The sequence below is a fragment of the Sphaeramia orbicularis genome, chromosome 7 (genome assembly GCF_902148855.1).
Source record: "Sphaeramia orbicularis chromosome 7, fSphaOr1.1, whole genome shotgun sequence".
NCBI classification, from domain to species: domain Eukaryota; kingdom Metazoa; phylum Chordata; class Actinopteri; order Kurtiformes; family Apogonidae; genus Sphaeramia; species Sphaeramia orbicularis.
The window spans coordinates 9,123,138-9,149,895 of record NC_043963.1 but is presented as its reverse complement, the minus strand read 5'-3'; the positions used below and the strand labels follow the sequence as shown (position 1 = coordinate 9,149,895).

General features: G+C 35.8%; 1 protein-coding gene across 1 annotated transcript in view; it reads right to left on the bottom strand.

Moving 5' to 3' along the window:
* kcnd1 (potassium voltage-gated channel, Shal-related subfamily, member 1) overlaps positions 1-22,192 on the bottom strand; it is a 192,862-nt gene extending 170,670 nt beyond the window's left edge. The window contains exons 1-4 of the mRNA XM_030139724.1: positions 22,179-22,192; positions 19,407-19,409; positions 14,410-15,719; positions 2,425-2,670 (exon numbers count right to left, since the gene is read on the bottom strand). Coding sequence (XP_029995584.1) covers positions 2,425-2,670; positions 14,410-14,565 — 402 coding nt within the window. The 5' untranslated portion in view covers positions 14,566-15,719; positions 19,407-19,409; positions 22,179-22,192. The remainder of the gene's footprint in view (positions 1-2,424; positions 2,671-14,409; positions 15,720-19,406; positions 19,410-22,178) is intronic.
* Positions 22,193-26,758: the final 4,566 nt, after the last annotated feature.

Genomic DNA, 26,758 nt, shown 5'->3' with positions numbered 1-26,758 from the left:
GTGTGTTTTCAGCCATTACAGCACAAATTCAATTACTCAAATACACTGCCCGGACAAAAAAAAAGTCGCACATGCAATATTTGACTGCACCACCTTTGGTTCTGATTACAGGAGACACTTACTGGAGCATATTTTTTGCCACATAAAGCTTAAATAAGGTTGATAATATTTCTTTCCATTAGTTTTTGATTATTGATGATGGAGAATCAGACCGCTGCATCAAGTCTTCATCACATCCCAAAGTTAGTCTGAACTTCATGGGCGCTAATCCATGTGTGAAAATCATCATCAGTTAAGGAAGGACTGCATCAGAAAGTGGAAATATTTTTGGGATAAATTTGTAGCGTACCCAACATTTAAGTCACATGACTAGTCAGCTGTTTCCAGCATTTTCATGAATATTAAAGGGCTCATATTTCTCTAAACCCACTTTTATTAGCCTTTGGTTCATTTATTTGTGTATTTGGACCCTAATAGTTCATACAGTTTGAATTTGAACCCTCCAGGTGCTGCAAAGCTATCTTTATATTCATTTTGGCAACAGTCAAGTGGATTTCTATAACCTGTTTTAATTCCTGATTTGTTACGTTTTATAACTAGTTACGTCACAACATTTGCACATATAAGGTCAAGACTTCCAACGAACATTTCTCCAAGTACGACATAATTGTTTGTCAGCAGCAGCAGTTGTAGTAAAAACTGAAAATATGTCCAAACTTCAAGCCGATTACCTAAAATGTTCAGTTGTTGGTTGTATTAAAACCCCTTTAGCCCTATCAGCCCGCCCGCGGGCTGAAAAAATTATATTAATATTCATCTACTCTAAAAATATAAATCAGGACAATGGATGTTTTTTTCAACTTTTGCTCAAAGTTTAGACCCTAATGTTAATAAAAGTACATCAAAAGTGTATTTTAGTGCAAACTTTAATGTTCAAACATGATTTTTAATCTTTGTGGGGTGAAATATACGCTATTAAAAATCTCCGACACGAACAATTAATTTATGCATATCATCGTCAATCCAGTCGAAAAAAAAAAGCAGGCGAGGATAAAAAATTCTAATTTCTTTTTAGTTTGTTACAGTTTACTCAGGCATAGTAATACATACAATATTTTAGACAATGGGAATAGATTCTGTGAGGTCTGTAAATGTCCATAGACACCAAGAACATCCATATGAACCTTATTATTGTGAAGGAATTCTTCATTTACTTTGGGTATGAATGTTTAGGCGTTTTTCCCCTGAAAATATGGTCACGGTTAAACAGGTTAACAAACACAAATGACTGAACGGGACAGAAAGCACAGCCAACAACCTGGAGGGAGCGGGGTCATGTGCATTTAAAGGGCCAGCGCTCCAAACCACCTTTCTGGTGTCATTACTCAGAAATAGGGTTGAAGATGGACCTGTGGAGTTGAATGAATGAAGAATTCAGACCCAAGCAGAGCATTTACAGTTTATGGAGACCACAGGGAAATGTTGGAAAATGCAGAATTCCATTTAATAAAGTAAAATATCACTCCTTTAAATGAAGTGTGAAAATATGGAAGAAAATTATTTCTTAATGTCATCCTTTAAAAGAGTGATATTTTGCTTTTTTAAATGGAGTTATGCATCTTCAAACATTTCCCTGTGCTCTACATAAACTGTAAATGCTCTGCTTGGGTCTGAATTCTTCATTCATTCAACTCCACAGGTCCATCTTCAACCTTATTTCTGAGTAATGACACCAGAAAGGTGGTTTGGAGCGCTGGCCCTTTAAATATAAATGAGCCACTTCAGGCCCCACCTCCTCCAGGTTGTTGGCTGTGCTGCTCTGTCCTGTTCAACCAACAACTGAACATTTTAGGTAATCGGCTCCAAGTTTGAACATATTTTCAGTTTTTACTACAACTGCTACTGCTGATAAACAATTATGTCGTACTCGGAGAAATGTTCGTCGGAAGTCTTGACCTTATATGTGCAAATGTCGTGACGTAACCAGTTATAGACGTAACAAATTAAGAGGGAATTAAAAATGGTTGTAGAAATCCACTCGACTTTTGCCAGAATGAATGTAAACATAACTTTGCAGCACCTGGAGGGCTCAAATTCAAACTTTATGAACTGTTAGGGTCCAAATACACAAATAAATGAACCACAGACTAATAAAAGTGGGTTTAGAGAAATATGACCCCTTTAAAAACTCTCCCGCCATTGTATTAGGAAGCAATAACGCAATTCTGTACAAGTATCTAGTTTATGTATCCAAACCGGTTCATGGAAACGTGTCTAATTCACATCTTCATTTTAATTTTAGGTCAATAAACTGTCAAATTGTCAAAGCAGAGACAGATTTGTACATCTAATATGACTGACATCCTGTAGCTCATCTTTTAGGAAACCCTTCTTCTATGTAACTGTCAGTAACTGGAGCTCTACCTCCATGCAGCAGTCTCCGATGATCTCCGGTACGATGCCGTAGAACGCCAGCTCCTCGTCGAAGGCCTGGATGCACTCGTGTCTCGGGTAGTGGAGCTTCCCGGTGCGATAAAAGTTGAGAATGTGCCGGAACATTTCGGGATCTCGGTCGAAGAAGTACTCCTGCGTGTCCTCGTTGTAGAAAAACTCCTTCTCTGAAGAACCCAGCAGCGTGTCGGGATAACGATCCAGAGTGTTTTTCCATGTCTGGAGAAGAAGAAGTGCGTCTGGTCAACCACTGTTCCGTCAAAAGTGGAATTCACTTTAAATCACAAACATTCAGACGATACAGTATATGTAGGATTAACAGTTTTTGCTCATTTTAAACCCTTTCGAAACTCTGGAACCTTCAAGGTGCAACAAACTCAATTAGCTTTAATTACATTCTACTTCCCTACACCTTGGATTTCACAGAAGCAACATGGCAGCTCCCATAACCATGATATTTAGGCTTCACTTTTCTATACAAGCATCAAGTTAGCAATCTTTACTAGTGCGTTGACCCATTCTAGATGTGGTAGTTTTTATGCTGTTGTCAAGCCCGGATTAACCATATGGGCAACTGGGCAATTGCCCAGGGGCCCGCGACCTCTGAAGGGCCCTGGGTAGCTCGGGCATAACTAAAATATCTGGTTATCTTTTCCTTATAAATGAAACTGTCCGCAAAAAGTGTTCTTAAATAAATACTGGATACTTTGGAAATGGTTTCTTATTTATTTTTTGTGAAAATGGAGGACACTTCCCTCTCTTTCTAATGTAGTGGATCAATTTTAGATTATACTGATGCTAATGTGTTTTGTTTTCATATCATCATATGCAAGTGAGTGGCCTTGACAAGAGGCTATAGTGGTGCACTTGTAGTTCTACGAGCATTTACACATTTGTACATCAAAATGCATTTGATGATAGTTAGATATTGAAGTATGGGGTATATTTACATGTATTCCTGGAAGTTATTCTGTATTTTGCCAGATTATAGGGATCCTGGGGTTGTGATGATGGGGCCCTTAAATATTGTTGCCCAGGGTACAATGAAGTGTTAATCTGGCCCTGGCTGTTGTGTATTCGTGCATGCTGTACCACATTTGTCCAGTAGTCACCGCCAAAGCGTTCTGGCCATAGCAACATGATTGTAAGGCTATTGTGTTCCAAAATGACTAATATCTCCCAAAATACTGGTCCAATCAACTTACTGTTTTCACTAGTCTGTTCCGTGACCAAAAAGACATAAGTATGACAAACTGCAGCTCTGTACGGATTTTGTGTGAATCCCAAGACACACACACACACAAACACACACAGAGGCTACTTGGCTTTTATAATATAGATATTCAGGACCAACATAAACCAGTGTTTGACAATAAAAAATAATCAACTGTAGAGATTTATTATTAAAGGAGCAGAGTGCTAAGTTAGCACAGGAAAGGTGTGGACTCATCTTATCAGAATCAGAACCAGAACCAAAATACCTTATTAATCCTGAAGGAATTTGTGTTATAGTTGGTCCCTGCTAGTATAAGAAACTCTAGCAGGACAGAAGTGATCAATATAACAAAACAAATAAATAAGTGTTTTTTTTAACACAATTAGAACAATGTACAATATGTACAAGACAAATATGATTAAAATACGCATTAGCATCTGTGTTTATAATTGTGTGTACTGTTAGTAGATTACCTGTTAAAATTAGTCACTTCTATAAGTGTTTGTTTTTGTTATCTAATATGCAGTGCCTTAGTAAATCGTAGTCTTAGTAGTCTTTTGGTTTGGACACAGTGGAAAAAGCTGCAGAAGGAAGGTGTTTAGTTCCATTTTCTGCCATTTCCCTCAGATTTCGTTCCTCTGTTTGTTCATTTAATTTCAATTTCCTAAACAAATATATTAAAACACAATTATAACAGCAATTTGTAGAATATGTACAAGACAAATACTATCAATATACGTAAAATAAGCATCTGTGTTTATAATTTGTGTATTGTTCGTAGATTACATGTTAAAATTAGTCACTTCTATCAGTGTGTTTTTTGTTTTGTTTTGGGTTTTTTTTTTTTTTTTTAATCAAATGTGCTTTGCCTTTGTAAATCTTAGTATGTTTTTTGGTTTGGACACAGAAGAAAAAGCTCCAGAAGGAATGTGTTTAGTTCCATATTCTGCCTTTTCTCCTCAGATTTCTTTCCTCTGCTTGTTCATTTAATTTCAGTTTCCTAAAAATACACATTAAAACACAATTTTAACAGCAATTTGTACAATATACACAAGACAAATATTATCAATATAAGTAAAATAAGCATCTGTGTTTATAATTATGTGTATTATTAGTAGATTACCTGTTAAAATTAGCCACTTCTATCAGTGTGTTTTGTTTTTGTTTTGTTTTTTTATCTGATGTGCATTACCTTAGTAAATCTTAGTATGTTTTTTTGGTTTGGACGAAAAGGAAAAAGCTGCAGAAGGAAGGTGTTTAGTTTCATATTCTACCTTTTTCCCCTCCGATTTCTTTCCTCTGCTTGTTCATTTAATTTCAATTTTCCTAAATATACATATTAAAACACAATTAGAACAGCAGTTTGTACAATATGTACAAGACAAATACTATCAATTTGGTTAAAATAAGCATCTGTGTTTATAATTGTGTGTATTGTTAGTGGATTACCTGTTAAAATTAGTTACTTCTGTACTTTTTTTTCTCTGATGTGCATTGCTTTTGCAAACCTAAGTATGTTTTTTGGTTTGGACAGAGAGGAAAAAGCTGCAGACGGAAGGTGTTTAGTTCCATATTCTGTCATTTCCCTCCAGATTTCTTTCCTCTGCTTGTTTTTGTTCATTTCAGTTCAATTTCCTAAATATACACATTAAAACACAATTAGAACAGCAGTTTGTACAATATGTACAAGACAAATGCTAGCAATATGAGTAAAACAAGCATCTGTGTTTATAATTGTGTGTATTGTTAGCAGATTACCTGTTAAAATTAGTCACCTCTATCAGTGTTTTTTTTTTTAATCTAATGTGCCTTGCCTTAGTAAATCTTAGTAAGTTTTTTGGTTTGGACAGAGATGAAAAAGCTGCAGAAGGAAGGTGTTTAGTTCCATATTCTGTCCGCCCCCCCCCCCCTCCCCAATTTTACTCTCTGTTTAAAACATAATGATAACAGCAATTTGTCAATATGTACAAGACAAATATTATCAATATAAGTAAAATAAGCATCTGTGTTTATAATTGCCTGTATTATTTGTAGATTACCTGTTCAAATTAGTCACTTCTATCAGTGTTTTTTGTTTTTTTTATCTGATGTGCATTGCCTTAGCAAATGTTAAGACATTTTTTGGTTTGGACACAGAGGAAAGAGCTGCAGATGGAAGTTGTTTAGTTTCATATTCTGCCTTTTTCCCCTCAGATTTCTTTCCTCTACTTGTTCATTCAATTTCAATTTCCTAAATATACATATTAAAACAACATTATAACAACAATCTGTACAAGAAAAATACTGTCAATATAAGTAAAATAAGCACCTGTGTTTATAATTGTGTGTATTATTCGTAGATTACCTGTTCAAATTAGCCACTTCTATCAGTGTCTTGTTTTGGGTTTTTTTTTAATCTGATGTTGCATTACCTTAGTAAATCTTAGTAAGTTTTTTGGTTTGGACACAGAGGAAAGAGCTGCAGACGGAAGGTGTTTAGTTTCATATTCTGTCATTTCCCTCCAACTTTCTTCTTTAAAACACAGTTAGAACAGCAATTTGTACAATATGTATCAGACAAACACTATCAATATGATTAAAATAAGCATTAGCGTCTGTGTTTATAATTGTGTGTATTATTAATAGATTACCTGCTAAAATTAGTGACTTCTATCAGCGTTTTTTTTTGTTTTTCTCTGATGTGCATTGCCTTTGCAAATCTTAGTTTTTTGGTTTGGACAGAGAAGAAACAGCTGCAGAAGGAAGGCGTTTAGTTCCATATTCTGCCTTTTTTTCCCCTCAGATTTCTTTCCTCTGCTTCTTTTTGTTCATTTCATTTCTTCATTTCTTTCATTTCAGCTGAAACTGAAATAACTGAAAGTAAATCCAGTTTTCGTTTCATTTTCCACATTTCCCCTCTTTCCCCTCCTCCCTCAGCAGGGTGTTAAATACAGAAGCAGACTAGGTCAGAGAAAAGGGCCAAGTCTAAATACATTACATGGTGAATCATATGGAGCACTCAGCTCTCCACACTATAGTGAAAACATAAACGCTCCATTTGAGTCGCAGGCGTTTCTGAAATGTTGTGTAAGAGCCCTGACTGTCAATAATTGATGCTAACAGTGAAGTTATTTTATGCTTAGAAGTTATTGTTCTGCTATAATAAAAGCAGGCATTACTGTATGTTTCTATTTTCACTCTCACTATAGCTGCTGCATTTTGTTGTTAAAGAATTAGGACAAAGAACTTTCTTCTTGTTGTGCCACCGCAGCAGAAACTACTTTGATTCCTGAAAGCTACCAAAAACTATTTTAGTTACAGAGTCATTTTGTTATTATTTCTGCCCCAATGCACATCAAAACGCTGATTAGAAGCACAGTATTTACATCGTCCAGAGGTAAAAGTAAAAGCAGAGCTGGAGCACATGAGAAAGAATCTGTTCAAGTAAATGTAGTCCTGCCCGTTGGTTTTATTGCAGAGCACGATGTTGACGAACCGTCCATGAATACAGCGACTGACATCCGATTGGCTTATCTGTTAATTAAAGTGTCTCCAGCTCCGTATTTTTTATTCTGGGACTGTACTTTGGTATCTTTGCCTAATTTACAATTAAAACCCTCCTTTTTATCTCAGACTGGTTTTCAGCTGCTGAGTCGGCATTTTAACTCACTGTATCCTGCTCTGATTGGACGGTTTCTATGAATTCTGCCTAGCAACAGGACCCTCTCTCCTGTAAACCTTGTTCTGTTCGTTTACTGCAGGGATGTCAAACTCATTAATGCTTACTACTCCCTTCAATAGTTACTCCAGATTGCAGTCTTGCTAATTTGCATTGAAACAATCCTTAAGTGCTTCATTGTGTTTGAAGAAAAGCCTGAGAAAGTTGAAGGAAAAGGCAAAATTTAGAAAAATGATCATGTTTTTATGCTAACTGTAGGTGGTTTTTTGAAGTTTTCAAAAAAAAAAAAAAAAAAAACCCGATGACCTTCACTGAAGATGGAATGATTTCTGATGATAGTCGGGCATGTGCAATCAGACACTACATGATCAGGTCATTACCGAAGTTAAGTGATTGTTAATAATGTTGTATACCGCTATATTACCTGCTAAAATGTACTACTCTCTTCAACAGTTACTCCAGATTGCAGTCTTGCTCATTTGCATTGGCATTTTCTTTTGATTTGTACATAGAGGAGAAAGCTGCAGACGGAGGGTGTTTAGTTCCATATTCTCATCTCAGTCTGTCTATGGAACTGAATCAAATTTAGATGGAAACCTTATAAACCGTGAAACAATCCTTTAATACTTCATTGTGTTTGAAGCAAAGCCTGAGAAAGTTGAAGGAAAAGGCAAAATTTTGTAAAACGATAATGTTTTATGCTAACTGTAGGTGTTTTTGCCGTTTTCAGAAAATATAATGAACTTAACTGAACATGAAATAAATTATGATGTTGCAAACATTTCAATCTGACACATGTAATTGGATTCAGTCAGGTCAATACTGAACTGACTGTGTCTGTGTTTATAATTTTGTGTATTGTTAGATTACCTGAAAAAATTGACCAGTAAAATTGACCATTTCCCTTTAATAGTTACTCCAGATTGCAGTCTTGCTAATTTGCATTGAAACAATCCTTAAGTGCTTCATTGGGTTTGAAGAAAAGTCTGAGAAAGTTGAAGGAAAAGTCAAAATTTAGAAACACTATAATGTTTTTATGCTAACTGTAGGTGGTTTTTTGAAGTTTTCAAAAAAAAACAAAAAACGATGAATTTCACTGAAGATGGAATGATTTCTAGTGATAGTCGGACATGTGCAATCAGACACTACATGATCAGGTCATTACTGAATGAACTGATTGTTTATAATTTTGTATACTGCTATATTACCTGCTAAAATGTACTACTCTCTTCAACAGTTACTCCAGATTGCAGTCTTGCTCATTTGCATTGGCATTTTCTTTTGATTTGTACATAGAGGAGAAAGCTGCAGACGGAGGGTGTTTAGTTCCATATTCTCATTTCAGTCTGTCTATGGAACTGAATCAAATTTAGATGGAAACTTTATAAACTGTAAAACAATCCTTCAATGCTTCCTTGTGTTTGAAGAAAAGCCTGAGAAAGTTGAAGGAAAAGGCAAAATTTTGAAAAACTATGTTTTTATGCTAACTGTAGGTGTTTTTTGGAGTTTTCACAAAAAATAATGAACTTAACTGAACATGAAATAAATTACGATGTTACGAACATTTCAATGTGACATGTGTAACTGGACTCAATCAGGTCAATACTGAACTGACTGTGTCTGTGTTTATAATTTTGTGTACTGTTATTAGATTAGCCACTAAGATCGACCATTTCCCTTAAAGAGGTCCAGATTGCAGTCTTGCTAATTTGCAATGCCTTAGACCAGTGGTTCTCATACTTTTTTTATCCCATTACCCCCAAGTCTCACTTCAGCATTTCTGATTGAAAAAAATTGGCAAATTTGTTCCTGTGCCAAAGGTGTATCTTTATATTTTCAAAACTTTGTAAACAAACAACATATATTTAAGTGTAATACATAAAAAATAACACACAAGTAAATTTTGTGTGCAAAATGTAAACTGAAAAGTGCCCTCTTCATTGATGAGAAAATAAATAAACTGGTCATTAATTAATAAATGAACCTTTCACCAACAAAAAATCATTACTTATCTGCTCAAATAAACTCATTTTGAATAATATAAAATAGAAATGTTGTTAAAATGTTACCAAAACAAACAAGATGATTGACAATAAAACTGTTATATGAATGTATTTATTGTGTTTTATATTTCAGCATTAATTCTCATTATTTATTTTGTATTCAGTACATCATGACTTATTTAATGTATTTGTCCAAAAAAATGTAAAGTACCCCCTGGGGGTATGCGTACTCCACTTTGGGAATCCCTGCCTTAGTAAATTTGTCCATTAGTCTTTTGACTTGGACATAGAGGAGAAAACTGAAAAAAAGAAGGTGTTTAGTTCAAAATTCTCACCTCAGTCTCTGTATTAAATTTGATCAAATTCAAATGGAAACTTTAAAAACTATTTGTACTTGATCTGAAACGACTGTGACATAAATGACATTCAGAAACTTTGGTCAAAATATCCTTCTTTATGTGTTTATTTTGTGACTTCTAATCTCCATTTTTGCGACCTAAAACTTTAATTAACGTGGACGTGATGCTCAAACGTGGAGAAAAATAACTAAACAAGTGGTTCCAGGCACAACAAACCCCCGCCCCTCACATGTATTGTAGTTTATTTTGGTTTTGATATAGCTGATGTCATCATGTCTATGCATGTGCTGATACAGGCATAACAACTGTCTCTGTATATGTGCCAAGTTTGGAGTTAATTGAACCAAAAATGATATTTTTATAGATGTGAAATTTCGCCCATTATAAGCAAATGATTTTTAAAAAATTCATAAAATATTTAAACTTTGACCTACTTTTCCTAAAATGTAACCACATCTATTCTGGGTCACTGGCAATCTATAAACCCAGTTTGGTATGAATTCAACCAATAGTTTTGCTGCTATAGCCATTTGAAAGTCCACCCATTATAAGTAAATGGGGAAACAATTTTGTTTTTAAATTCATAAAAAATGTGAACTTTGATCTACTTTTCCCAAAATGTAATGAGATCTATTCTTGGTTACTGGCAATCTATAAACCCAGTTTAGTATGAATTCAACCAATAGTTTTGCAGCTAGAGTGTTAACAAACAAAGAAGCAAACAATACCCCTTGCCTTCCCTTTTTTTTTTTTTTTTTTGGGGGGGGGGATAATTATTGTGGATGGGGAAATAATTGTAAACTGAAAATATGTCTTTATGAGCATGCATGGGAATGTGAAATGAAGTAGAAAACCTGTATTTTCTTCGTCTGGACAGATTACACTGGGTTACAAAAAAATGTTTTTTGCAAGTTGTCTAGGTTTTTTCAACTGAATTAGGACCATTTTGCACCGCTAAATCCAAAAATGACATCTGTTTTTCTCAATCAGGTCAGGTTTTTTTGCTAATTTGATTTTGAAAAATTTGATCTTCTCACAAAATATAATAATTAATACCAAAATAAGATTGGTAAGCACACTTCATGAAACTTGTGACTTAATTCCTGTTAGGTACAATGGTGTATTCACCGCAGATGTAGCAGAATACGTCAGGCTTATTTTTGCAAGATCTTCTAGTCGAAGCCATTTCATTCACCTGTAATATTAAAAAAACCATTAATCATAAATTGGCAAAAGTAAAATCTTCAGAAGTCGTTTATTGCAAGAAATATGAAAGAATTTTGTATCATATGATGTGAAAATGCCCATAAATGTAAGCAAAAATGTTAAAAAGCCAATATGTAGCATAGTTCAGAAAGTTGACCTGATTGAGCAAAATTAATGTGATTTTTGGATTCAGCACACCAAAATGATCCTAAATCAGCTCAAAAAACTTAAACAATAAATTTGTTGTAGACCAGTGTAATCATACATCTGTAAAGAGCTGACACCACCAATCACAAAAGCAAAAAAAGACCCAAAAAGGTGCACTTTGTACTTTTGTTTATATATTCATCGTATGGTTGAACTGTAGTGGTGTCTTGGAATCATTTGCCGGTCGACCTAAAACTGAAGTCCCACAGTTTGAACTAATTTGGTGTTAAAGTACATGGTTTTATGTCACACAGTAACTATTTTAACTGATTTTCAAATTGAACTGATCTCTTATTTCCACTGGCCACCATAGATTTTTTTAGTCATTTTATTTATTTGCACATCATAAATAGCAAGAGAAAAATTTAACAAACAGTTTTCATGCAACATAACACCATTGTGCAGGAGAGGATAGAAGCCATAAAAGGCTTATGTAAATACCTCCCTGGAAATAAACAATACACAGGGAAAAAAAAAAATGATTAAACCATCTGACTGATTTTTAATTGATCTGATACATTCATTCAATCTAAACTATGTCTTTATAAGTAACTCATCATCATGACTTTTCTCAGCGGTAAAAAATTGCGACAGTCCAATTAAATACTTTGGCCCATTAATCTGCACCAGTGGGATGTTTTATAAATTGTATCAGCAGAACTTGGCTCGGTCGAGGCCAGTCGCTAATATCAACTGCTTTTAATGACTTTGGGGGAATATAACAGCTTAAAAAATAAAAACCACATATAGAGCTGCCAGAATGTTATATAGAGTAACACTGAGTTCAATGTTAAGTGATATTTGGACACTTTCCTTCAGTTTTGATGAATCATCCTGTACCTGGGGGTTTATGCTAATTTTTAATATCGTAGAACACTCGGTCAAAATTTTATATCCTTCCCCCTCAACAACTACAAATCTTTCCAGTAATCGACTGATGGCAAAAGCCTACAATTTTATGGGGTTTTTTGAGTCGTTAACTAATGAAAGTAAATTTAGCTTTGACCTCCATAGATTATTTTTTCAAAGGAAACATGAAAAAATTCACGCATATAGCATCTGACAGTTTTTTTGTTTTGTTTTGTTTTGTTTTTTGTTTTTTTTATGGGGGCTTTGAGTAAAATGTTAGTTTTGATGAAAAAACAAACAAACAAACAAAAAAAACAAAACAGAAGCAGCTGTACCCATTATTTCGGGCATATAAAATTTGGAAGCCCACCTTTATAATAGGGAGCCTGAAATGCAATAAGCTCAACCCACTGAACTTTCTTAGGCCATAAAAAAGTAGTGATAGCTTAGTTATGGTCTGTAATGAAATACATGACAATTTTCAATGGGAATCAATGGAATTCATAAATTAATTTAGAATTTAGGTAATATGTTCATCTATCTATCTATCTATCTATTAGGGATGTAAACAATTAATCGACTAACGATTAATTGTCGATAAGAATTTGCTCGATTAAATTATTAATTGTTGGTTAATTGCCCTTTTCCGCCCGTCCACACCTGTCCGAAGGCTGCCGGTTTGTTGTGACGCTGCAGCTGGGATAGCCGGTCATTGAACCGGATCATGGCGTTGATGAGTTAGAATGTCTGTATGGACATGGTGGACCAAACACAGACCGGCCTGTCTGTTTGTGGGAGTGGTACACCCCCGAATAAATACACGCACAAATGTGGGGTCGGTATCGGAGCGTTTTCCCTGGAGGTTGGTGTAGTCTACAGTCAGTGAAAAGTTTGACTTTCACTTCTGCAGGGGCACGGACTGCACCGTACCGCCACAGAATTGGAAGTAGGACGGCAAGTGATGGACGCACGCGCGTGATTACCAACCAACACGCACGCATCCCCCCGCTGTACTGTGCGTGCGCGAGTATAGACCATCTTGAAAAAGAATTCAGGTTCTCAGGAAAACCGCCGCTTATCAATTAATCGTTAATCGATTGATAAGGGCAACCAACTAACGATTAATGAATTAACTGATAATTTGCATCCCTTCTATCTATCTACCTATCTATCTATGTATCTATCTATCTATCTATCTATCTATCTATCTATCTGTTCATTTGAACTCTGATTAGCTGATTCTACCAGTTAATGACACAGGTAAGTCCATCTAGTGTTGAAATTCCATTGTTGCTTGGTTCAATATGTAGCACTAGATTATGTAATAATGTAATACCTTTTCACCTCATTATGTAATAATGCCGCATTTTGCAATAAAATTCTTGAACACATTTTGTAATAAACTTCGCCGCATTTTGTCAGTTACACTTAATTAGTGCAGCTTTGTCTCTATCTTGCAAACACATTCTCTGTTATAATGAATACAGTTGCATTTGATTTAGGTTTGACCAATGAAACATCCAAGTATTTTTTTAAATGAATTCTAATTCAGCTGGGATGCTTAGTGTTGTTCTGCTGGTATGATAGTTTTTCCAATTAATGCATTAATTTCAATGGTTTTTCGATGGTTTATTAACATAATGCACCAAGTTATTTCATTTTCTTAAAAACTTGCATTTTGTAATAACTGTTGAAATATGTATTAAGTTTTTACAAAATGCGTTCAAGAATTTTATTACAAAATGTGTCATGTTATTACCAAATGTGACATTATTACATAATATATTATTACATATTGCAGTATTATTAGATAACGTGGTGCTACAAGTCATCAACAGTAATACCTAAATATTTTACTACCAATATTATACTACTAATATACAGTATAACTACCCGCATATCACTTAAAGGATACAAAGATCCTCTATTTTTTTTTTTTCCTTTCTTACCTTGTGTGTGAATGTTTTTTTGTATTTGTGCAGGTGTAAGAAGTGTATTAATGGGAAAAAATGTTTTAGGTGTTCTCATGTGATAAAGCCCATGTCAAACTGAAATAAAGAAAATGTGCAACCCCCCCCCCCCCCCCCCCCCCCAAAACAAAAAAAAGTGAAAAAAAAAAAAAAAAAAGGATATGGAGATGATTGTAAATTGGTTTTCTTCTATATTGATTGGGGAAATTGTAAAACTATAAAATGTATTTTATGACCTGGTACTATACTGTGTTTGTTGAAATGTTGAATAAAAGGGGGAAATGAGTTTGCAGGGTTTGTTAAAAATAGTAACAGGTCGTCTGCATAAGGAGATATCTTATGCTCATCTGTTCCTACAACGGATGAGTCTGAACCAACAGCAGTGGTGAGGGGTTCAATAGCAAGAGAAAATAAACCAAACCAGCCTGGACATGCTTAGCTCCACCCACTAAGCTACCACATTCTGGAGCATGCCCAGTAGATGTCCTACCTGAAATCTGACCCCGCTGACGTTCACATACAGGATCTCATCTGATCTGGACGAGTTGTCCACTGGAGGTTTGGGCATCGTCTTCTTGGCCAATGGCAGCCAACCCACCGCCGCTGCCCGCGCGAACGGCAGCCACGTCGCCACGCCGGCCGCCATCTTGCATCAGCGCGTCCAACCTGTGAGAAGAGAAGTTCTGTCCTCGGAGGTCGGGGAGGAGGTAAGAAACGTGGGCGCCTTTACGGAGGCAGCACAGACTAAAACCTCGCTCTCACTTTCCTTGCCCTGATTTCCTCGAACAGTCGGGGTAGCGAGAGAGGAGGTGGGTGGACATGTTGAGGCTGGAGGGGGAGGACGGGGGAGGAGGAGGAGGGAGGGGTCAGATGGCAGTCAGGTGTCAAGCCATGAAAAAGATGCCATAAAGCAACAGGAAAACCGATGCATCCGACAGGTGTGCCTGTCCCACTTTTAATTTACTAGCTTCCTGTTGATGCCCGGCACAAATCCTCCACCTGCAGGACACTCCTCAGGGCGACACACACTTTTGCAACCCAGAAACTCTGGGTAATGCCTCCTCCGTCTGCAGATTAGGAACTTTTCTTTCACTTTTTCCTCTTAAATAACAAGACGCTCCATTTCCACACACAGACTCTCTTGAGGGCAAAACATTTTCTCCTGAAATCTCCGCAAAAGACCCCAAATAATAATAATAATAATAATAATAATAATAATAATAATAATAAAGTTATTCTGTGATATTGGCAGTTTATTGCAGCTGGGATTTAGAAAACAAAAATATAAATCCAGATCTGAAAGCGTTAAAACATTAGTGTCTGGCCTCCACCTTACTTACTGCTTCCTCTCTCTCTCTCTCTCTCTCTCTGTTTCTGTCTAGCTGGCTCGCCCACCCTCTCTCCCTCTGAAGACAGATTTGTTGCAGAGCCGCAGCCTTTCAAATTCTTATTAAATTGTGATGATGGTCCCTGAAGTTGCAAGATAGACAGAATTGCCCGTGTTGCCTCCCTCCCTCTAAGTGTTTCTCTGCTGTGGAGATTATGGATCTGCAGCTCGCCGACCTCCCTCTCTCTCCCCTTTCCTCTTTCTGCTTCTGCTTGCTGTTTTACCCTCTCTAATTTTCCTTTATCTGTCTCTGTGTTTTACTGTCTTTCCCCCCCTCCACTCTCTCTCTCTCTCTGTTTCTCTTTCTCCCTTCTGGTCAAAGTTGGAGACGAGCGACGGAGAGACACCGGCTTTCGTTTTTGGAGAGCGAGGAGGCGTCAGGCGGTCCTACTCCATGTCCATGTATGGCCGTCCTATCGGAAAACACACAAACAGAAAAAGATTTGGAGAGTGAGAGACAAACCAGAGGAGCAGAGGAGAAATGAAGGAGGAGGAGGGAAAGAAAGAGGGATGGATAAGAGATGGAGGGGAATGAGGGGAGGAAAAGTGGAAAAATGAGAGGATGAAGAGGAAGAAGAGGGCAGACAGACAGCGTATAAATAAGGAAATAAGGGAGGAGGAAACAGGAGGAAGCAAAATGAATTCAAGTAAAATGAGAAGATCAGGAGAGTCTGAAAGGCCAAAGGAGGATCAGGGGGGAAATAATGGAAGTCATCTATCCAAATATAACTGCAATGAGAAGTTCTTCAGAGACAGGCCCACTGCTGGAATCTCACAATCAGGTCATTTCCTCTAGAAATGAACAGTAAAGGTCAAATAAGAAAATTCACACCCAAAGTTTCATCTCAAACCCTTTTATTTTAACCCGTAAAGACCCAAACAGCCACCGGCAACTGAAAACATCTACTGATCTAAAATGTTTCATAACTTCTGGACCACTAAACCTATCGATACGTTGAAATAATGCAGATAAAATACAGTTTCTCGTCTTTTCGTGGTCATTAGATATGACCCATTTGAACGTTCAGAGGTTACAATAGTTACTGTGGAAACACCGTCATCTTCTACAACATTGATTCATCAGTAAAACCCATGGAGTTTGCTTGCTTTTATACTCAGTTAAACAACAATGCTGGCTGATGATTAGGAATGCCCCGATACAAAAATCGGATCAGATTTAGTCATGAGATCGGGACCTGTTCTGCGGGGGGGGGGGGGGGTGAACAAATATTCTGCTCCCTCAAATTACATTTCTGAAGGTAGGGAAAAGGAAAATGAGCTGCACAACAGTGGGAGGCTCAAAACATACCCCCATATAATCCCTGGACGGACCTGTCCATAGATGCACTACAGCAGTTACAAACATATGGCTCATGGGCCAAAACCGGCCCGCCAAAGGTTTTAATTTGTCCCACAGTATGAATTTGGAAAGTGCAAAAATTATACTAAAGTTATTACGAGTCAAAGGTGTCATAGTTGTTTTAGTTCAGGTTCCACATTCAGCCCAAATGGGATCTCAAGTAAAATAATAGTATAATAACCTATAAATAATGACTCCAAATTTAAATGAGAATTTCATTGTAAAAAGTCAGTATCGGATCGGTATCAGATTGGTATCGGCAAAAGTAATCCTAAAAAAAATCGGATTGGATTGGAAGCACAAAAATCCAGACCGGAACATCACTACTAATAATAGGAAATATCAACCCTTATCCCGAAACACAAACGCCTATTTTCTCATGATAATGAAGAGAATTTATACTGAGAAAAAAACTGATCTTCTGAAGTTTGGCTGAGAGAATTTATCGGAATATTCTACATTAGCAGCTTGAGATATGAGATGTCTGGAAACCCACATAAACGTTACAGTATATGGAAGCCCATCTCGGAGCAGCTAAAACTTTAGATGACCCCTAATAAGCACCCACTCTTTTGTGATTGGCATAGTTTGGTGGACATTTAACTGTGACACGAATAGCATCATTGTTTGTATTTGTGTGTATTTTACTTTGTGTGATGAACTTTTTTTTTTTAACGCTTATTTGTGTTAATGTTTATCTTTGGAAATAAAGTACTCTTTTGTTGTTTTTTTATATGCTAGTTTGTTTAATGGGCTTTTGTCTTACTGTAGGATATGTAAAACGCAAACATTTATAAAGTTAAAAAATAAATAAATAAACTGATCTTAGTGTTATCTGTAATTCTGCAGAATTTTTCATCTTTACGCTTACTGTAAAAATTGTGCACTTTGGGTCAACTTTACTATCTGTAGCAAATGGAAGCAAGTGAAAAATATTCTTCAACCCTCAAAGACTTATAAAAAACCAAAATCATTTACTGATCAAAAATGTTTAATAACTTATGAACCACTAAACCTATCAATACATGTAAATAATTCAGGTAAAATTCAGTTCTTCATCTTCTCATGGTCATCAGATATGACCCATTTGGACGTTCAGAGGCTCCATTGTTACCATGGAAACACCGTCATCTTCTACAACATTGATTCACCAGTAAAACCCATGGAGTCGGATCAATGACAATGGTTGCAGATGCTTGTTTTATGATCAGTTGGTGAAATATTTTGCTGTAAAAGTCACTTTTTCTTCAGTTTTCTCCATTTCTTATATATTAACCCTCAACTTTAATCTGAGCTTTTATGAATATCTACATGATCAGTGAATTAAATATAGGAAAATACCTGATTTTCACCTAAAAATGCAAAATACAGAGGATATTATTATGATAAATGGTGATAAATTTATTAAGGTTAAATATAGAGAAAAACATCTTTTCATGGTCATCAGATATGACCCATTTGGATGATCTAAAGTGTTTAATAACTTCTGATCCGCTACTCCTATCAATACGTTGAAATAATGCAGATAAAATACAGTTTGTCGTCTTTTCGTGGTCATCAGATATGACCCATTTGGACATTCAGAGGCTCTGTAGTTACCGTGGAAACACCGTCATCTTCTACAACATTAATTCACCAGTAAAACCCATGGAGTTCGCATGCTTTTATGTTCAGTTAAACAACAATACAGGCTGATAATAGGAAATATCAACCCTTATCCCTAATTACTTTGTTTCGCTGAAATATAAACGCCTATTTTCTCATAATAATAAAGAGAATTTAAAGTAAAAGTAAAAATAAACAAACAAACTGATCTTAGTGTCATCTGTAATTCTGCAGAATTTTTCATCTTTACGCTTACTGTAAAAATTGTGCACTTTGAGTCAAACTTTACTATCTTTAGCAAATGGAAGCAAATTAAATATGTTCTTTAACCCTCAAAGACTTCAAAACCAAAAGCATCTACTGATCTAAAATATTTAATAACTTCTGAACCACTAAACCTATCGATACGTTGAAATAATGCAGGTAAATTACAGTTAGTCATCTTTTCATGGTCATCAGATATGACCCATTTGGACGTTCAGAGGCTCCGTTGTTACCATGGAAACACCGTCATCTTCTACAACATTGATTCACCAGTAAAACCCATGGAGTTGGATCAGTGACAGTGGATGTAGATGCATGTTTTTACGTATCTTTGCTGAAAAAGTCACGCTTTCTCTGTTTCTCATATAAAAACCTTCAACTTTAACCTGAACTTTTGTGAACATCTAGAACAGGGTCGGTCTGGACTCATCAGACCACACGACCTTTTTCCATTGAAACACAGTCCAACCTTTAAGCTTCTACAAGCTGATGGTTGTTCAAGAAACTACTATATCAGTTAGGATAAAAAAATTAAAAAAAAAAAACTTGTTTCCAACTCAAACATACTAATCAATGCAGTAATTATCCAGTGGAAGGCTCTCAAGTATCTGCTTAAGTAAATATAGATGGTGCTTTTTATGGAAGGTGGAGTGAAGGTGGTGAATATGAAGCAAAAACCCACATTTGTAATAAGGTTATGCAAACATTTTCATTATTAGTAAATCTTTGGCTTGTACATGTAACATTGGAAACACAAACATGCAGATCTGAACTTAGGGTTGAAATCTGCATCTAAGTACAGACTACGCAATAGTTTGGAGAGGTGTATCTACATATCGACTCCTATTTACCAGCAAAATAATCATGGGACCGCCTCATTATGAAACGTATTATTAACTCTTATTAGTGGTGTTCAATAATAACTACAAACAGTGTGTGATTATGGGAATCTTGACTGTCATCATTTCATTTCCAAATCACAGATGAAGATACAGTTATAGTGTTTTCAGGTCTGATGATTACCATGATTATAGTGTTATTAATACCCAACATGATCTTGCCAAACTGCCGATGCATATTTCTGCACTTATACAGGGACGGAAAAAATTATTAGACCATCAAACATCATCAAAAACAATGGTTATGTTATCAAGTACTAACTCCTGTGTGTATCATGTGACTAAAAAAGACAGAAAAGAAAACATGGAATGCCTAAAAGCACTGTTTTTGTCAGTACAATGACATAGATATTGATGTAAAAACTGTAGTGATTTTGGTTTTTATCAAGAAAACATGGAAAATGGATAGATATCAGCTCTGAAATTAAACTACTATGAGCTATTTTTGTTGTTTTCATTATATTTGTCCAAACAAATGTACCTTTAGTTGTACCAGGCATTAAAATGAACAAGAAATTGAAGAAAACAAGGGGTGGTCTAATAATTTTTTCCACAACTGTACATTATATGTGCCTGGATGCAGATTTACTGGACACACATCTGTCAAGTCTTTGACCTTTTATCGCAGACTTGAACTGTGGGTCCAAGATTTGTGTTTCCAATGCATCAGTAGCTGGGTTTCCATTACCCTTAGAAATGCGCAAAATGTAAATTGTGCAATAGAAAACTGGTAATAGAAACACTGAAATGTTGCAAAAACTGTCATGGAAGAAAAAAAGTTTTTACAATCTCACAAGGTGGTTTTTGAGATGTTTCGATTCAGAAGTATAACGCAAAAGTGTAATGGAAAAACATGTAGGTGCATTTTCACCCATCTGTGCACGGTGGTTTTGCTCAGGCCAAATGTCTCCCCTATGACCCTGTACTCAGAACAAGTGGTTTTATGCCGCGTTTCCACTACATGGAACCAGCTCAACTCGGCTCGGCATTCCTGGAGACCGTTTCCATTACAAGATACTACCGACTTTACAGTACCTGGATGTGGCGCATTATTTCCGTGTCGTCTGCTCAGAGAGTCGCTGATAAACTCGCTCGTTGCGTGTTGTCTCGTCTGAATTTTTACATCGGCCACCAAAGACTGAACCTCCTCGACCAACCATGGTGTGGTTTTGGGCTGTTATCATGTGGATTAATGTACCGCTATACTTACTGTCAACTTCTGCATCTGTTTTTTGTAAAACGGCGGGTCACAGAGAAAACTGTCTGACCAATCAGTGGTCTGCAGTGTTTACACGCCACGTTTTAGTATCTGGTCCCCAGTCTTGGAACCTCGGCGGAGGTGGTACCAAAAAAGTAGTACCGGGTACCAGATTCCAGGTCCTTTTTCGTAATGGAAACCCAAAAAAGGCCGAGCCAAGTCGAGTCAAGTCGAGCTGATACCACGCAGTGGAAATGGGGCCTTAGTTTATTCAGGGCAATAGACACTGGCTTTAGCGGAGGAACTGCTTCACGAGGGCAGAACAAGTCTAGTGCCACAAGAAGTTCAGTAACATCACACAGTTCATTAAACATTGCCCGGGTCATTTGGAAATTCTGGATCCACAACTAATTGGTGAATTCCTGATGTTATTTTTTCCCATAAATCCATTCTGCGTGGCCGCTGCCATAAATAAAGACTTTGCCTTGGAACGATTCTATGTTCCCTTCTTCAGTTTAAGAGTCACTGCAATAGCAGTAGATGAACTGACACTACAGTGGCAACACTGTGGAGGTTTGGATCAAACTCAGGGTGTCCATCTTTCTTATTAAAGGTGCTGGAGACTTTCGTGACCAATTTTTCATTAAATCTGTCAAACCTCAGTCATACCCTCAGTATCACAAATCTGTACGTCTGTCTGTGATTACTCAGCTGAATTTCTTGCATTACGGTGAACAATTTCAAAGTGCCATCCACCATAAAAAAAAAACGTGTGTTTACAAACTGACCCGGAAGGTCACTTGGGCATCTTCGGAATTTTGTCGCAACGTGCATTGTGGGAAACAGAGGTTCGCACAGCCACCTGACAGCGGCAGTGTGACCATATGGTATTATATAGATGAATAAAACACGTGGAAACGGCTGGAGGAATATGCATAGAAGGAAGGGAGTTCCTGCTGTTTCCGATCGTGTCTGTTCCAGCTGCCGCTGTAAGGTGGGTGCATGAGCCTTCGCTTCCCACAATGCATGTCGCGACAAAATTCCGATGATGCCCGTGTGACCTCCCAGCTCGTTTGTAAACACATGAACTGTTTATGGTGGATGGCACTTGGAAATTATTCACCGTAATGCAAAAGATTCAGGAGAGTAATGACAGAAAGATGTACAGATTTGTGATACTGAGGATATGACTGAGGTTTGACAGATTTGATGAAAAATTAGTCACGAAAGTCTCCTGCACCTTTAAATGAGTGTTTTAAGAGAACTATACAGTATTTTACGAAGATTACGACATGATGCGGGACGGGACTTTACTAGAATCATGCATTAGAAGACAAACACTCTTCAGTGGAAACACTGACAAGAACTTTGCTGAAATTGTAGAATTATCGCTTTTATTTTGTGGAAAACTGTAATGGAAACCCAGCTCGTCTGTACAAGCCAAAGACCAAAGTAGAAAATGCGGGGGCTGAACTTCATATCTGTACCAAAGGATAACTGGTGAACTAACTTTCTGACCACTCTATCTAGAAAAATGCTTGGATACTGATATGATGAAGACTTTCCTCAGGCCTATCCTACAAAAGAAAAACAACAGTCTTTTGAGCATGTTTCACACCATTTGCTGGTGTAAATATTCAACATCAGTCCAACAATAGATGGTGTTGGTTCTCCAACTGGTGCAGTAAAAACTATGTAAGAAGGCGTTACATGGATAACGCATAAAGCATGTGGATTAGAGATGTGGAATTAGCATAAGCAAGGTAGCATAGAAGATAAATGATATTTACATTATCAGTAGATCTTCAATGATCTGCACAACATGGTTCAACCTGCTGTGAAGAGTCTAATCTCATGGAAAAACAATAAAAAAATCAGAGGCACAACTTTCAAAAGAGGTGTAATGATGGTAAAAAAAAACACTCAAAATTCTCAAACTCAACATTTATGAGTAAAATTTAAGTAAAAAATTAAATCATTTCATTTGCATTTTTACATAAACAGAAAAAAAGATAATTCATACTTTAGATACATTCCATTTGATACATTAATATTAGTATCTATAGAAATGCAGCAATAAATCTAACATTCCTTTTTCTTTGTTTTTTCTCTAAGGTTTTTTTTTTGTTGATTTTTTTTTATCTTGTAACAATCACAACTGTACAATTTAATGAACATAATATATTACAACATAGTTATCTAACTTCACTACGTTCAGACAGCAGGTCTTCATGCACAATTCGGACTTTTTGGTGAAATCCGATTTTTTCGTGTTCGCTCATATTGCACATTTAATGTGACTTCTATCAGTTTTGCGCATGAACTGAATGCGACCCTGAAATGACCCGCATGCGCAAACTGAATTGTGACAGTTGTCGCATTTCAATGACGTAAAGGTCGGATAAATGCGACTTGGCCATTATGACTGAAGTCACGTTGCAAAATATCAGATATGTATCAGATTTAGCCCCCCCCCCCCCCCCCCCCCCCCCCCCCAAACCACACCACCACACCAACAGATCAGTTCCACAGGAAACACTGTCGTACAGAAGCCTTTTTAATTTGTGCACAACTGTTCTTATTTTGTGAAGGAAGGTTTTAACAGCAGCCATTTTCTGACCCAAAAACCCCAAACAGGCTGAAACACAGCAGAGGGAGAGTGTTCTGTTTTACAGCCGACGTTGACTAATCATAGTGATTATCTTTTGTCATGACAATCGCAAGCTAGCAGAAATACGACGTCTAGATTACAAAGGAAACCACCAGGACGCAGGTGTTTAATTGTCCGAAGACACATTTATTAGGATGATGCAACGCTGCTTCGTGACACAAGTTCAAGCTGAGTGTGTGTGTGCGTGTGTGTGTGTGTGTGTGTATGTGTGTTTTTTTGCCTCGGCATCCCACGTTGACCCACCACTCTGTTGGAAAATGAAGAAATTCTAAATAAAACAGGAGGAGAGTGAAAGTATGAGAGGAAATAGGCGTGAAAGAAGGGGGAAAACTGGAAGGAAGGAGTAGAGAAAGGATGAAATGTTAATGGGAAAGAAAAGAGAAAGGAAAGAGGACGGAGGAGGGAAAAAGGACTGAAGCAAAAAAGAGGGAACATTAAATCTGTGTATCATTGGTTCATTCGTTTTTCAATTTAAAACCAAAAATCAAAAAACCAAAACAAAAAACACGTTTCTTAGTTTTTTTATTTCAAAACCAGAATGAAAATGGATAACAGTTCATTTTTCCATTTCCCGATTTTGTGCTCAAATGAAAAATGGAAAAAACAGGTAACGACCGAATCCGTGTGTCATTCGTTCATTTGTTTTTCAATTTAAAACCAAAAATCAAAAAACAAAAAAACAACTTGTTTTTTTGTTTTTCATTTTCAAAACCAGAAAGAAAAACTGATAACAGTTTCATTTTTCCATTTCCCGATTTTGTGCTCAAACGAAAAATGGAAAAAACGGATAATGCCCGTTTTGTCCCATTTTGTTATTTTCAATACAGTTCAGCTGTCTGACCCGGAAGTAGTCGTTACAAGAGAAAAAATAAACAAACGGAATTATGGCCGGACTGGAGGAATATTTTTGCTATAATTAAGCAGCTGTTTGATATGTACGGAAGCGTATTGCATTCACACAAAACATTAAAAAAATTCAAATTAATTTTTTTCAGAAAACAGTATCTCATTAATTTGGAAAATTCCGTTTGTTTATTTTTTCCCCTAGTCATGACTATTTCCGGGTCAGACAACTGAACTATATTGAAAATAGCAAAATGGGATGAAATAGGCGTTATCCGTTTTTTCCATTTTTTCATTTGAGCACAAAATCGGGAAATGGACAAACAAACCGTTATCTGTTTTTCATTGTGGTTTTGTAAATGAAAAACGGAAAAACAAGTGTTTTTTGATTTTTGGTTTTAAATTGAAAAACGAATGAACGAATGATACACGGATTCGACTGTTTCATCCGATTTTGCTATTTTCAGTATAGTTAAGTTGTCTGACCTGGAAGTAGTCGTTACTAGGGAAAAAATAAACAAATGGAATTTTCCAAATTAACGAGATACTGTTTTCTGAAAAAATTTAAACTCAGCTCTGATTCAGAAAAACAGAGCCGAATTAATGTTTTGTGTGAATGCAATACGCTTCCGTACATATCAAACAGCTGCTTAATTATAGCAAAATATTCCTCCAGTTCGGCTGTGATTCCGTTTGTTTATTTTTTCCCTAGTAATGACTACTTCCAGGTCAGAAAACTGAAATATACTGAAAATAGCAAAATCGGATGAAACGGTCGTTATCCGTTTTTTCCATTTTTCATTTGAGCACAAAATCGGGAAATGGAAAAACGAACCGTTATCAGTTTTTCATTCTGGTTTTGAAAATGAAAAACAAAAAAATGAGTCGTTTTTATTGTTTTTAGATTTTTGGTTTTAAATTGAAAAATGAATGAATGAATGATACATGGATTACATTACAGACCAAACAGGGTATTAGATAGTGGAGAAAATCAGCTGATAAGTATTTTAAAGCCAAATATTTGCTTGTTGTAGCTTCAGAAATGCATTTAATCTGCGTATATCTGTGCATTTTGGATAGTTTACTGCACAGGTGTCAAACATGTGGCCCGGGGGCCAAATCTGGGCCCCCAAAGGTTCCATTCCGGCCCACAGGATGAAAGTGCAAAAATGAACCTGACCAGTCCAGGTTGTCCAAATCATTTTGGTTCAGGTTCCACATACAGACCAATGTGATCTACAGTAAGAACAAGAAAAGCACTCGGAGAGCGCAGACCTCCACCTAAAGAGATCTGCACCCCCCCCCCCTTCATTTTGTTCATTATTTTCTTCATTTTGTTTTTATATTTTCTTCATTTTTGTTCATTTTGTACATTATTTTCTTCATTTTTGGTCATTTTGTTTTTATATTTTCTTCATTTTTCTTCATTTTGTTCATCATTTTGTTCATTTTGGGTCATTTTGTTTTTATATTTTCTTCCTTTTTGGTCATTTTGTTCTTTATTTTCTTCATTTTTCTTCATTTTGTTCATCATTTTCTTCATTTTTGGTCATTTTGTTTTTAAATTTTCTTCCTTTTTGGTCATTTTGTTCTTTATTTTCTTCATTTTTGGTCATTTTGTTTTTATATTTTCTTCATTTTTCTTCATTTTGTTCATCATTTTCTTCATTTTTGGTCATTTTGTTTTCATATTTTCTTCATTTTTGGTCATTTTGTTCTTTATTTTCTTCATTTTTGGTCATTTTGTACATTATTTTCTTCATTTTTGGTCATTTTGTTTTTATATTTTCTTCATTTTCTTCATCATTTTCTTCATTTTTGGTCATTTTGTTTTTATATTTTCTTCATTTTTGGTCATTTTGTTCTTTATTTTCTTCATTTTTGGTCATTTTGTTTTTATATTTTCTTCATTTTTCTTCATTTTGTTCATCATTTTCTTCATTTATGGTCATTTTGTTGTTATATTTTGCTCATTTTTCTTCATTTTGTTCATCATTTTCTTCATTTTTGGTCATTTTGTTTTTATATTTTCTTCATTTTTGGTCATTTTGTTCTTTATTTTCTTCATTTTTGGTCATTTTGTTTTTATATTTTCTTCATTTTTGGTCATTTTGTTCTTTATTTTCTTCATTTTTGGTCATTTTGTACATTATTTTCTTCATTTTTGGTCATTTTCTTTTTATATTTTTTTCATTTTTCTTCATTTTGTTCATTATTTTCTTCATTTTTCTTCATTGTGTTTTTATATTCATTTTTCTTAATTTTGTTCAATATTTATATTTTCTTCATTTTTATGCATTTTGTTCATTATTTTCTTCATTTGTGTTCATTTAATTTTTATATTTTCTTCCTTTTTGTGCATTTTGTTCATTATTTTCTTCATTTGTGTTCATTTAATTTTTATATTTTCTTCCTTTTAGTGCATTTTGTTCATTATTTTCTTCATTTGTGTTCATTTAATTTTTATATTTTCTTCCTTTTTGTCCATTTTGTTCATTATTTTCTTCATTTGTGTTCATTTAATTTTTTATATTTTCTTCCTTTTTGTGCATTTTGTTCATTATTTTCTTCATTTGTGTTCATTTATTTATTTATTTTTAATTTTAATAAAG